This window comes from Eimeria tenella, genomic scaffold, assembly GCF_000499545.2.
Source record: "Eimeria tenella Houghton genomic scaffold, Eth_scaff115, whole genome shotgun sequence".
Taxonomy (NCBI): Eukaryota; Apicomplexa; class Conoidasida; order Eucoccidiorida; family Eimeriidae; genus Eimeria; species Eimeria tenella.
Window position 1 is genome coordinate 29,008 of NW_013541479.1, and position 11,082 is coordinate 40,089.

At 46.2% G+C, this 11,082-nt stretch overlaps 4 protein-coding genes across 4 annotated transcripts in view; 3 read left to right on the forward strand and 1 right to left on the reverse strand.

Moving 5' to 3' along the window:
• Positions 1 to 4,284, forward strand: part of ETH_00002085 (uncharacterized protein) — a gene marked incomplete at both ends in the record, with an annotated part of 4,621 nt that extends 337 nt beyond the window's left edge. The window contains 3 exons of the mRNA XM_013372967.1: positions 2,472 to 2,592; positions 2,984 to 3,082; positions 3,989 to 4,284. Coding sequence (XP_013228421.1) covers positions 2,472 to 2,592; positions 2,984 to 3,082; positions 3,989 to 4,284 — 516 coding nt within the window. The remainder of the gene's footprint in view (positions 1 to 2,471; positions 2,593 to 2,983; positions 3,083 to 3,988) is intronic.
• A 1,394-nt stretch (positions 4,285 to 5,678) lies between these two features.
• On the forward strand, positions 5,679 to 6,490 carry ETH_00002090 (uncharacterized protein; the record flags this gene model as incomplete). The annotated part of the gene is made up of 2 exons (XM_013372968.1): positions 5,679 to 6,044; positions 6,335 to 6,490. 2 exons carry the CDS (start codon positions 5,679 to 5,681, stop codon positions 6,488 to 6,490), a joined length of 522 nt encoding a protein of 173 aa, XP_013228422.1.
• Positions 6,491 to 7,281: 791 nt separating this feature from the next.
• ETH_00002095 (uncharacterized protein) lies at positions 7,282 to 9,027 on the reverse strand (the record flags this gene model as incomplete). The annotated part of the gene is made up of 1 exon (XM_013372969.1): positions 7,282 to 9,027. The coding sequence occupies one exon, from the start codon at positions 9,025 to 9,027 to the stop codon at positions 7,282 to 7,284; it is 1,746 nt and encodes a 581-aa protein (XP_013228423.1).
• An 873-nt stretch (positions 9,028 to 9,900) lies between these two features.
• Positions 9,901 to 11,082, forward strand: part of ETH_00002100 (uncharacterized protein) — a gene marked incomplete at both ends in the record, with an annotated part of 6,962 nt that continues 5,780 nt past the window's right edge. Inside the window, 2 exons of the mRNA XM_013372970.1 lie at positions 9,901 to 9,998; positions 10,829 to 10,904. Of these exons, the coding sequence (XP_013228424.1) occupies positions 9,901 to 9,998; positions 10,829 to 10,904 (174 nt within the window). The remainder of the gene's footprint in view (positions 9,999 to 10,828; positions 10,905 to 11,082) is intronic.

The following is an 11,082-nucleotide window of genomic DNA, read 5'->3' on the forward strand; positions in this document are numbered from 1 at the left end:
TATTTGCATCTAGCAGTTAAAAAGAAACTCGAGAAGAAATAAATGCAGATTTGCTGCTGACACTTCCTGAGGTGTACGTACACTCCAGCCTGAGGTGTACGTACACTGCGGTGTATGTACACCTCCGCTGCGGAGGTCTTTTGTTTCGTTTTTTGGAGTTCAATTGTTTATTTTGTTTTTATTTATCTTAAAATGTTTATTTTTGATATTTGAAGTCAAAAAGAAACTCTTTTTAACTCACAATCGCGAATTTTCAGGTGTATGTACACCTCAGGTCCACATCGTCGGCGAGCTGAGCGCCGGGCAGGGCTTTGGGGTGTATGGAGGTCTATTTTGCGAATTTCGTTTTCTGGCGGGTAAAAGAACGAAAAAAGAATAAAACTAATTCAAATCAATTAAAATTAATGTTTATTTCCTTTTTAATTTGAGAATAGAGCATTTTAAATCTGGGCGAGCGGTCACTGCAGCAAATGCAGCAAGACGGCAGCAAAAAGCACTTTTAATTCATTTTCTTCTTAAATTCACCAATTAATTTATTAATTTATTTATATTTACACCAGAATGAGGATATAAATGCGAACAAACTCCCGAGAAGGATATTATATTCAAATATATATATATATATTTAAAGTGATATTTTTGCATTTGGTGAAATTTAACACATATACAAATGCATATATAAAATAATAAACGTATATATAAGCATTTATAAATATTTTTTTACTATAATAATTATATATATATGTACAGCATGCATATATGTGTGTGTGTGTGTAAGTAAATATATATATTATATATTTGTATACTTTTGCTTTGGTCGAAATTGTATATACATTTTAATTTATTTATTGTCTTTAATCAAACTTATATATACATTTTAATTTATTTATTTGGACATTTTAATTTGTAGTAGTTTTGCATTTTAATTTAACGAATAATTCCAAGTTTGTTTCAAGCGGATTTGAGGAGGAGAACACATAAATTCCTGATAAATAAACATTTAAAAACAATTGGATTTATAGTTATATTTTATATTTTTTACTTTTTATTTATTTAATGGCATTAAAATGGCAGAAAATAAAATGCACAAATGCACTGTCTTCCGGTGTACATACACTGCGTCTCATGCACTATTTTACCTTTAAAATTTTGCGTGCATTTAATTAAATGCAAAAGTTTTCATTTTGGTTAATTTTTAAATATTTATTATTTTAAAAACGCCTGTTGATTGCATATATTGCATATTTAAATATTTGTGTCTTCAAAATAATATATAACATATATTAGAAGTAGTACTTCTAGTAATGCCTTTATACATATATATATATTTTTTAAAAGTATTTTTTAAATGAAATAATATTTAGTAGCATTTAAACATATATATGATAATAGATATAATAGATAATAATATATAATAACATGGAAGAACATATAATAGATAACTACTTGTATAAATATCTAAAAATACTTAAATGGTAAATAATAGAATATAATAAAATACATTAATTTCTAACAATGTATTTAAAAAGATTTAGTAATATCTAATAGTATATAATAACAAATAATAAAATAAAAGAAAACAAAATAATAAGTAATTTGTAAAATACAAAATCCTCTTATATACGCTATCCGGGTGTGCATACACTTCGACATACACACATGTACATTTCGAAAAGTGGAATAAACAAAGAATCATTTTAAAGTAAATAAATAAACTTTTAAATATCTTTTCAGTTGCATCTCCACTTAGACTTGCATATAATTGTTTTAATGAATTAAAATAATTCTAAATCTAAAAATGCGCTTTAGACAAACTCCCAGGTGTACGTACACCTGAGGGCTGTGCGCTCAGGTGTACGTACACCTGAGCGCTGCGCGCTCACAACCAATTTGAATTTAAACTTCAAATTTTAGAAGACAAAATAAATAAAATAAAGAAATAAAAGAACAAAAGAATAAAAGAATAAAAAGAATGTTTAAAAAGTGCCTGTTCGCGAAAATGATCAAAAATGCCATTTACAAGGAGGCAATTTCCAAAAAACCGCACACGGAGGCCCTACTGCATGCAAATGCATGCATGCATGCATGCATGCATGCATGCATTTGCATGCATGCAAGTGCATGCATGCATGCAAATTTAATTAAAAATTAAAGAATGTTATTTCTTTGAAGGTCCGGGATGGAGACCGCTTTGTAAAGAGGCTTATGAAGTGCAGCAAACGCAAGCGGCATATGGAGATGTAAGGCCTGCTGCTGCTGCTGCTGCTGCTGCTACTGCTTCAGGTGCTGCTGCTGTTATTGTCGTTGCTGCTGCTGCTAAAGCTGTCTCTTCACATTTTACGAAAGTGTAAAAGTCCAGGTGTACATACACCACATACACACACAATTTTTTTTACTTACCCTTATCTCTGTTGCTGCTGCTGCCGCTGGTGCTGCCGCTTCTGCTGCTGCTGCTGCTGCTGCTGCTGCAGGCGTTGGATTCCTACGTGTGGGAGCACCCCGTTGAGGCTCACTATTTGCTGCAGTCGCTGACGGGGTCTTTGCAGCTGCTGCTGCTGCTGTGGCAGCAGCAGCAGGGGAAGCCGCAGCTAGGTGAGCAGCAACGGAATAATTATTTTATTTTCAATTTATTTGCAAATGTTTTCATTTTTAGTTTGATCTTCATGATCAATAAAGATTTTCTTTTTTTTAACTCTCCTTTCCATCTAGCCAGCTAACTAGCTAGGTATCTAGCTAGCTATTGAGCTCGCTAGCCAGCTAGCCAGCTGGCCAGCTAGCCATCTAGCCATCTAGCCGTCTGGCTAGCTAGCCATCTAGCTAGCTAGTTAGCTAGCCATCTAGCTAGCTAGCTAGCTAGCCATCTAGCTAGCTAGCTAGCTAGCCATCTAGCTAGCTAGCCATCTAACTAGCCATCTAGCTAGCTAGCTAGCTAGCTAGCTAGCTAGCTAGCTAGCTAGCTAGCTAGCTGCTTGTGCTGCTGCAGCTGCGTACGGGCGAACTTGTGTGCCGCTGAGCTGCGGAGCGCACGAAGTCGTTTGCCCCACTTGGAGGCCCGCAGGACTCAGCGGGGAGGAACTGGCAGGTTTGCTTTTGTTTGTTTTAAGTAATTAATTAATTAATTAATTAATTACTTAATTAATTAATTAATTAGTTTGTTAGTTAGTTAATTAATTAACTTATTCGTTCATTTATTTGGTTTGGTTTGGTTAATTGTTTTTGATTTCAATTGATTTGACTTGAATTTGATTTGATTTGATTTTCATTGGCGTTAATTGTTTGATGTGTTTAAGTTGATTTAATTTGCTTTAACATAATTTTAGTTTAATTTAAATTAATTTAATTGAATTTGCATTAATTTAATTCAATTAAATTAATTTCATTTAATTTAATTTAAATTAATTTAATTTAATTTTTAATTTGTCTTTTGCTGCTTTTAATTTGGTGGCTTTAATTTTATTGAAGGCGGCAGAGCCGCCTGAGGCCCACGCACGCCAGACGCAACAGCCACAGCTAGCTGGCTAGCTAGCTAGCTAGCTAGCTAGCTAGCTAGCTAGCTAGCTTAACAAATAAATAAATAAATAAATAAATAAATAAATAAATAAATAAATAAATAAATAAATAAATAAACAAATAAGGTGGTGGCGAGACAGTATGAGCGAGTATCCATCTTTTTGTCTATCTGCCTGTCAATCTGTCTATCCTTGTATCTGCCTAGCTGGCTCGCTGGCTAGCTAGCTGGCTAGCTAGCTAGCTAACTGGCTAGCTAGCCAGCTAACTGGCTAGCTAGCTAGCTAGCTAGCCAGCTATATAGCTAGCGACTGAGTGCTTCCTGCAACTGCAGGCGCCATTTGTTCACTTGGACTCCCCTCTATCCCGAAGCACTCCCCTCCACACCTAGCTAGCCAGCTAGCCAGCCAGCTAGCCAGCTAGCCAGCTAGCTAGCCAGCTAGCCAGCTAGCTAGCTGCAGCACTTTGCGCTGTGCTGCAGGCCGGCTGCTGGGGCAAGAAGAGGCGCTGGGGGAGTTGGCGTGGCTGTCTGGCAGCAGTTTGGGGAAGCAGCAAATTGCCACGAGAGCAGCAGGAAAAGTGCTGCTGCGGCTGAGCGTGGCTAGCCGCTACTTCGCGGAGAACGGCATCAGCAGCAGCAGCAGCAGCAGCAGCAGCAGCAGCAGCAGAGGGGCGGGCGCGGCGCCCGACGAACTCACGCAGCAGCAAATCAAACACTGCAGCACACTCTTCGCCCACTACTTGAGGGCCGCAGCCGGCAACCAGCCAGCTAGCTAGCTAGCTAGCCAGCCAGCTAGCTAGCTGGGTCGTTGGGGGCCCGCTGGCTAGCTAGCTACCTAGCTAGCTAGCTAGCTAGCTAGCTAGCTAGCTAGCTAGGTAGCTAGCTGGCTAGCAGCTTCTAGCTTTCCCGGAGACCCAGGGGAGGATCCTGTGGCTCTGGACACGCCAGGCAGTTCCAGCTTCTCACTGACGCCGTGCTGCAGCAGCAGCAGCAGCAGCAGCAGCAGCAACAGCAGGAGTTGCTGGAGGAGAAATAGTAACAGCTGCAGAAGCAGCAGCAGCAGCAGCGTGAGAAACGGTAGCAACAACAGCAAAATAGATGCTGCAGCAAAAGCTGAAGCAGCAACAACTGCAGTACTACAGCAGCAGCTGCAGCAGCAGCTGCAGCAGCAGCAGCAGCAGCAGCAGCGGCTAGAAGATATGCTATCAGAGCTCTCTCGAACATGGATGCTGGAGCTGAGGTGTATGTACAGCGCGTTCAAAAGAGCCTGAGCAGAAGCAGCTTTTATCCGGAACGGAAAAAAAAGAAAAGCAAATAGATTAAAATTGAAATATTTTAATATTATGACAGTTAAATTCAAATTAATATCTTTCAATATTATAACAATTAAAGTAAAAATGAAGTCTTTTAATATTACTTCAAAAGTATTCATTCTTTTAATGTGCAAATATGTATACGCGCACTTGGCAGTTTTTCTGCAATGGCGGATCTTGAAAGGCCGCCCGAAAACATTTTGTTTTTGGATTTTCTTTTTATTTAAATTCTTTTTATTTATTTAATTATATTTTCAAACATTAAAATGGTTTAAAGCGGTTTCAAAAAGCCACTTTCTTCTGCGGCGGGGCGGCAGTGGCTGCGGAAAATTTTGCAAAAGTGAAACTTTTGGGGATTTGACTTCAAATTACTTCAAATTAACTAAAATTAATTAAAATAAATTGAATTTGGATTAAATTTTGGATTTATTTCGACCTAAATGCTGTAAATGGACTTCAACCTCTCCTTGAATGGACTGAACTCCCGAAACCGCCGGACCACCGATGGGCAGTGGTGGCGCAGCGGTTCGTGGGCTTCTGCCGGCGAAATTGGATTCAAAAAAAGCAGAAAAAGAATAAAAATAAAAAATAAAATAATAAAAAGTAAAAATTTGAGAAATCAATAAAAATGGAAATAGATCGGGAAAGCGCGGGGTGTCGCGACAGCTGGCGAGTGGCGGGCGTCGGCGGCCGGCGCGGTCCGGTCGGCTGGCGGGCGCCGTCGGCGCCGCGCGGAAGTTCAAATCTGCAAATTGTGTCATCAAATTTGTCTTTTTTGGATTTGTTTGAACATCTCTGTTTGACTTTGAAATAATCGCTTCTTTTGGAGCTGCGTTTTGTCCGTTTGCGTCCCGAAAATGCCGACTTCCGTGTCCCGCGCAGTGCTGCTGCTGCTGCTGGCCGCAGCCGCCGTCGCTGCTGCTGCTGCGATGCAGCTGCAAGAGAACAACTCTTTGAACGAAAACGCGGCCAAAGACGCAAACGCAATTAAAGAAAACCTTAAAGAAGATCTGGGCGAGGCGGAAGAGCTGGAGGAAGACATGGAGGCGGACAACGCCTCCTTTTCCGAAATGGACGCCGACGCTCTCGCCGACAAACTCGACGAGGAAGACCAATTCAATTTAAATTCCGATTTAAACGAAGAAGTCTCTGAAGAAAACGAATTCGACGAAGAGGAAGACAACTTGAACGAGCCCGACGCCGACGAGTCTTCTTTCCTCGAGGTGAGGACTCCGCCGGCGGCGCGCTGCGGCTTCTCCGCTCTTTTCACCGCAACTTCGAAAAACTAACCTTTTAAATAGTGAAATATGTTTAATTTTTTATTATTTGAGGCGCAAAATGCTCGAATTCCCGCGCTTTCCTGCATGTGCAACTTGGCGGGTTTCGAAGGTGCGCGTACACCCCAGCGGCGCGCCTGTGCAGCTCTGCGCGCGCCCTCAACCCCGCAGCTTTCCGAAGTGACCAGTGGTCCATTTTGGTTTTTAAATTGCTTTTTATTTTGATTTTCGTTCAGGAAGAAGAGGAAGACGCCGAGTTGGACCTTTCGGAAATGTCGGAAGAAGACAGAGCCGCAGTGATGGACCTGCTGACACCCGAAGAGCGCGTGGCCTTTCAGGAAATGCTGCAGGAGCAAAACGCGAAGAACTCCGACCGAGAGGGAGAACTCTAGACTTTAATGAACGCAATTACAATTACTTTAAACAATTAATCCAAACAATTAATTGGTTAAATGAGAGGCTTCCCCCTTTCAAATTCGCCGGCGAAGCTCGCCTTCTCCGCACTCCCCGACAGCAGCAGCAGCAGCAGCAGCAGCAGCAGCAGCAGCGGCAGCAGCAGCAGCGGGGAGCCTGCGGGCGACGCCCGTTCCTTGGCTTCTGGTTGACTCATTTGCAATTTGCTGTTTCCTTTCGAGTTTGGCGCTGCTGCGTGTCCGCTTTTGAGAGGGGAAATGCAGAATTCAAATTTTCAAGACGCGCCGAAAGTTCAAATCGCATTCTGGACCCGTTTCGTCTCCGCGGCGAAACGCAATCAATTTTTTGAGCGGCAGACTTTTCTGCTTTTTAATTAATTTAGTTTCTGCGTTTGCAGGCCCCTCGGGGCAGCCCGTAGAGCGAGTAGGTGGCAGGTTAGCCGGCTAGGAAGCAACAGCGTGCGAGAAAACGAAAGAAATGCAACGAAAACGAAGCAAAGTGTTTTTTAATGCAGCAAAATCGCGAAAAAGTTGAAAAGAGCTTCCGCAGCAGCAGCACGGGTTTCGCGGGCGCGCGTGCGCTGGGGTGTATAGGCAGCTCGCGCGGCGAAAGCTGCGCCGCGGCGCCGCGGGGTTCGGAAACTTGTTGAATTTGCGGCCGCCGGGCGCATTTTTTGCGGGAAAACCGCGGGAAATGCAATTAAAATGGAATATTCGGGGCCAGTTGTGGAAGTTTCCCGCGGAAAGCGCGGAGATCGCGAGGCTCCCGGTCAGGAAGGCAGGATCTCGCCGGTGACGCTGAGGCTGATGGCGTTGAGGTTCTGCTCGCTGCCCTTCGCGCCCGAAAGAAACAACGCGATGTTTTCCGGCAATAATAAACAATCTTTGACCCTTTCGAGCTCCTTGAAGCCGCGGGAGGCGGACCAGACGGGCCCCTGGAAGCTGTACGCGCGGTGGTTTCCGGAAACCTGCAAAGAGTAGCGGCTGCAGTGGTGCCGCGGGTGCAGCGCCACCACTGACACGTAAAACGCAGCTTCTGCTTCCACTTTTCGGTGCACCCGCAGCACGAAGTACTTCCCGAAGCAGTGGTACAGCTGCTGCTGCCACACGAACGACTCGTTGCCCTGCAGCTCCTGCTGCAGCTCCTGCTGCAGCTCCTGCTGCTGCTGCTGCTGCTGCTGCGGCTGCGGCTGCGGCTGCGGGGCGTCGCCGGCGTCCGCGGGCTCCGCGCAGCGCGGCGCGCCGCCGCCGCTGCTGCTGCTGCTGCCGCCGCTGCTGCTGCTGCTGCTGCTGCGGGCCTTCGCGTCGGGCCTGCTGCGGCGGCTGCTGCAGTTGGCGGGCGTGCAGCGGAAGCGGATGCTGCTGCAGGGCCGGTACTCGTAGCCGTGCTGCTGCAGCAGGTGGTCGGCGAGCTGCTGCGGCGCAGCCTCGAAGCAGCAGCCGGAGTCCGCGTGGAGACACAGCAGCGGGCGCTTGAGGCAGCGCGCCTCGTGCTGCAGCAGCTCGCTGTAGCGCAGGGTGTACGTACACCCCAGCGGCGCGAAGCGACACGGCAAGTCGCTCAGACACTCCGCCAGAACTTCCAAAGCTCTGCAGCGAATGCCCAGCCCCGTGCTGCGGCAGCTGGGGCAGCAGCGCAGCCGCTGCTGGCAGCAGCAGCACAAAGTGTGCCCCTCCTTGCACTGGAAAATCGGCGGCTGCATGCGCTCCAGACACACCCCGCACTCCAGCAGCTCCAGCGCCACCAGCGCCCGCCCCCGCCCGCCGCTGCTGCTGCTGCTGCTGCTGCTGCTGCTGCTGCTGCTGCTGCTGCTGCTGCTGGGCGCGCCGGGGGCGGGCGCCGCCGCCAGCGAGGACTCCTGCGCCGGCCCGCAGGCCGCGCCAGCGCCGCCCCCTGCTCCTCCTCCTGCTGCTGCTCCTCCTGCTGCTCCTCCTGCTGCTCCTGCTGCTGCTGCTGTGTCGGCTGCTGCGGACGGCAGCAGCACCACTTCTTGCTGCACTGCTGCAGCCTCGCTGCTGACCGAGAAGTAGGGCACTGAGCTCGGCTGTACAGGCACGCCAACGCCACACCCCTCGGCAGAAGACGCTCCTGCAGCAGCAGCAGCAGCAGCAGCTGCTGCTGCTGCTGCAGTAGCAGCAGAAGAATCGAAACGGCTGCCGCCCCCGTCCGGCACGGAATAAGACACTGCCAGCGACGCAGCAGCGTCTGCTGCTGCTGCTGCTGCTTCGGCTAACCGCACATCTGTATACAGCGAAGAGGTGCCGATGCTGCACGAACCAGCAGCAGCGCCTGCTGCTGCTGCAGCAGCAGCAGCTGCTGCTGTTGTTGTTGTTGTTGTTGTTGCATGCGAAGGAGGGCTGGAGTCAGAGAGGACCAGCGGTTCCCACTGCAGGTGCACCGGCGCATGCGCTTGGTGGGGTGTATAGACACCTGAGGCGCAGGGGGAGGGAGGCGCCTTGAGCTCGCTGCTGCTGCTGCTGCTGCTGCTGCAGCAGTCCCTCTTTTCCGCGGCCATTCGCGCGAGTTGCTGCAGCAGCAGGGCCTCGCAGGAGCAGCAGCAGGAGGAAAAGCCCGTTGCAGCTGCAGAGCTGGCGAAAGGGGAAGCGCGCGGAAGTTTCTGGTGCCGCAGCAGCAGCAGCAGCAGCAGCAGCAGCAGCAGCAGGCTAGCGGTCGCGGGTGGCGGCGAGAGCGCGATCGCGCGCTTCAAACTGGAGAAAGCGAAGGCCAAGTGAGTTTAAATTGCAAATTGTCTTTTGTTTTGGAAAGAATTTGAAATTTGAACGGAAAAGAAGTGAGAACGGGAGCGGGGGCTGCGCGGTGGCGCGCCGATGAGCTGCAGTGACACCCCGATGCTGCTGCGATCAAACTTCCGCCATTCTGCAAAATAAAACTGACAAAGTGCGTTGAAAAGCAAATAGAAATTGCAAAAAGAAGAAATAAAAGGAGCAGCAGCAGCAGCTGCAGCTTTCGGCGGCTCGCGTGCTGCGGGCGGCGAGGCGGCGCCGCCGAAGCAGCAGCAGCGAGTGGAAGCAGGTTGCTGCTGCGTGGCAGCAGCTTCCCTGCTGCTGCAGCACTCTAGTAAGAAGGAAATATATATTTGCTGCTTATTAATTGCTTTTTGCTGCTGCTTGCTGCAGCAGAAGGCGCTGCTGACGACCCCTGGCTATTTGCTTTCCGCCTCTGCACTGGCAACTCTGCGGTGTACAGACAGCTCGTGGGGTGTACGTGGACTTCTTCTTCCCCTCCGCCCTCTTCACTTTCATTTCTTTTCTTTCCTTTTCTTCTCTGGGCTTTCCCCGCAGCAGCAGCGCCAACGAGGCCAGCAGCAGCCCCCAAGACCTGCCAACACCGCAGCAGCAGCAGCAGCAGCAGCAGCAGCAGCAGCAGAATGCTGCTGCCAGCAGAAGTCGTTGCTGCTCTGCTGGCGACTTTCACCGCCAGCCGCATTTGCCAGTACTGCCGTTTGGCTGAGGGTTTTGTGCGCAGGCAAGAAGTGTTTAAATTTAATTCTTTTTAATTATTTAAATAGTTTTATTGGTTTAGTTTTGTTTAGTTTTTAATTTTCAAACCATTTAATGCTATTTAGTGCTAATGTTAATTTTTTAAACCACTTCAAACTGTTTAAAGTCGTTTGAATTAATTTAATCGTTTAAAACGGCTTAAAACTGTTTAAAGAACATTTAAAATTGTATAAAATTTTTTCAAAGTATTAAAAGCTCTTCAAATTATTTAAATTACTTAAAACTATTTTCAAAACATTTAAAAGCATTTAAATCTTTTGTTTAATTATTCTTTTGTTGTCTTTAATTGTTAACTCTTTATTTGCTTTTGCTGCTCCTTCGAATCTCTATTTATTTCAATTTAAATATAAATAAGTAAGTAAATAAATAAGTAAATAAATAGATAAATAAAATTAATAAAATAAATAAATAAATAAATAAGTTTTGTTGGCTTCTTTTCAAGCGCAGCAGCAGCAGCAGCACGATGAGCTGCTATGCTGCTGCTGCTGCTGCCGCAGCAGCAGCAGCAGCAGCATAGCAGCTCATCGAACGAGCATTTGCTGCTGCTGCTGCTGCTTCTTTTTCTGCTGCTGCTGCTGCTGCTTCTTTTTCTGCTGCTGTTGCTGCTGCTGCTGTTTTTGCTGCTGCGTTTGCTGCTGCTGCTGCAGAGAAAAGACAAATTCGATGGCTTTGTTTATTTCTTTTGCAAAAATAAAAATAAACAAAATAAAATAAAATTGAATTAAAATAAAATAAAATTGAATTAAAATAAAATAAAATAAAATAAAATAATAAAACTCTTTTTTTTATTTGCAGCATTTGGCTCGCAGTGCCTCTGGGAGGCAGCGAGGGAAAAAAGGTGTACATACACCCCAAGCTGTCTTTAGTGCAGGTCAGGGTTTAGGGTTTAGGGCTTAGGGTTTAGGGTTTCGGGTTTAGGGTTTAGGGTTTAGGGTTTCATTGTGTTTAATTCGACAAAGATGGGTAAACAGCAAAAAGCGCCCAGTGCACGATTCAGGGTTTAGGGTTTAGGGTTTAGGGTTTAGGGTTTATGGTGCTGTGTGTGTTTT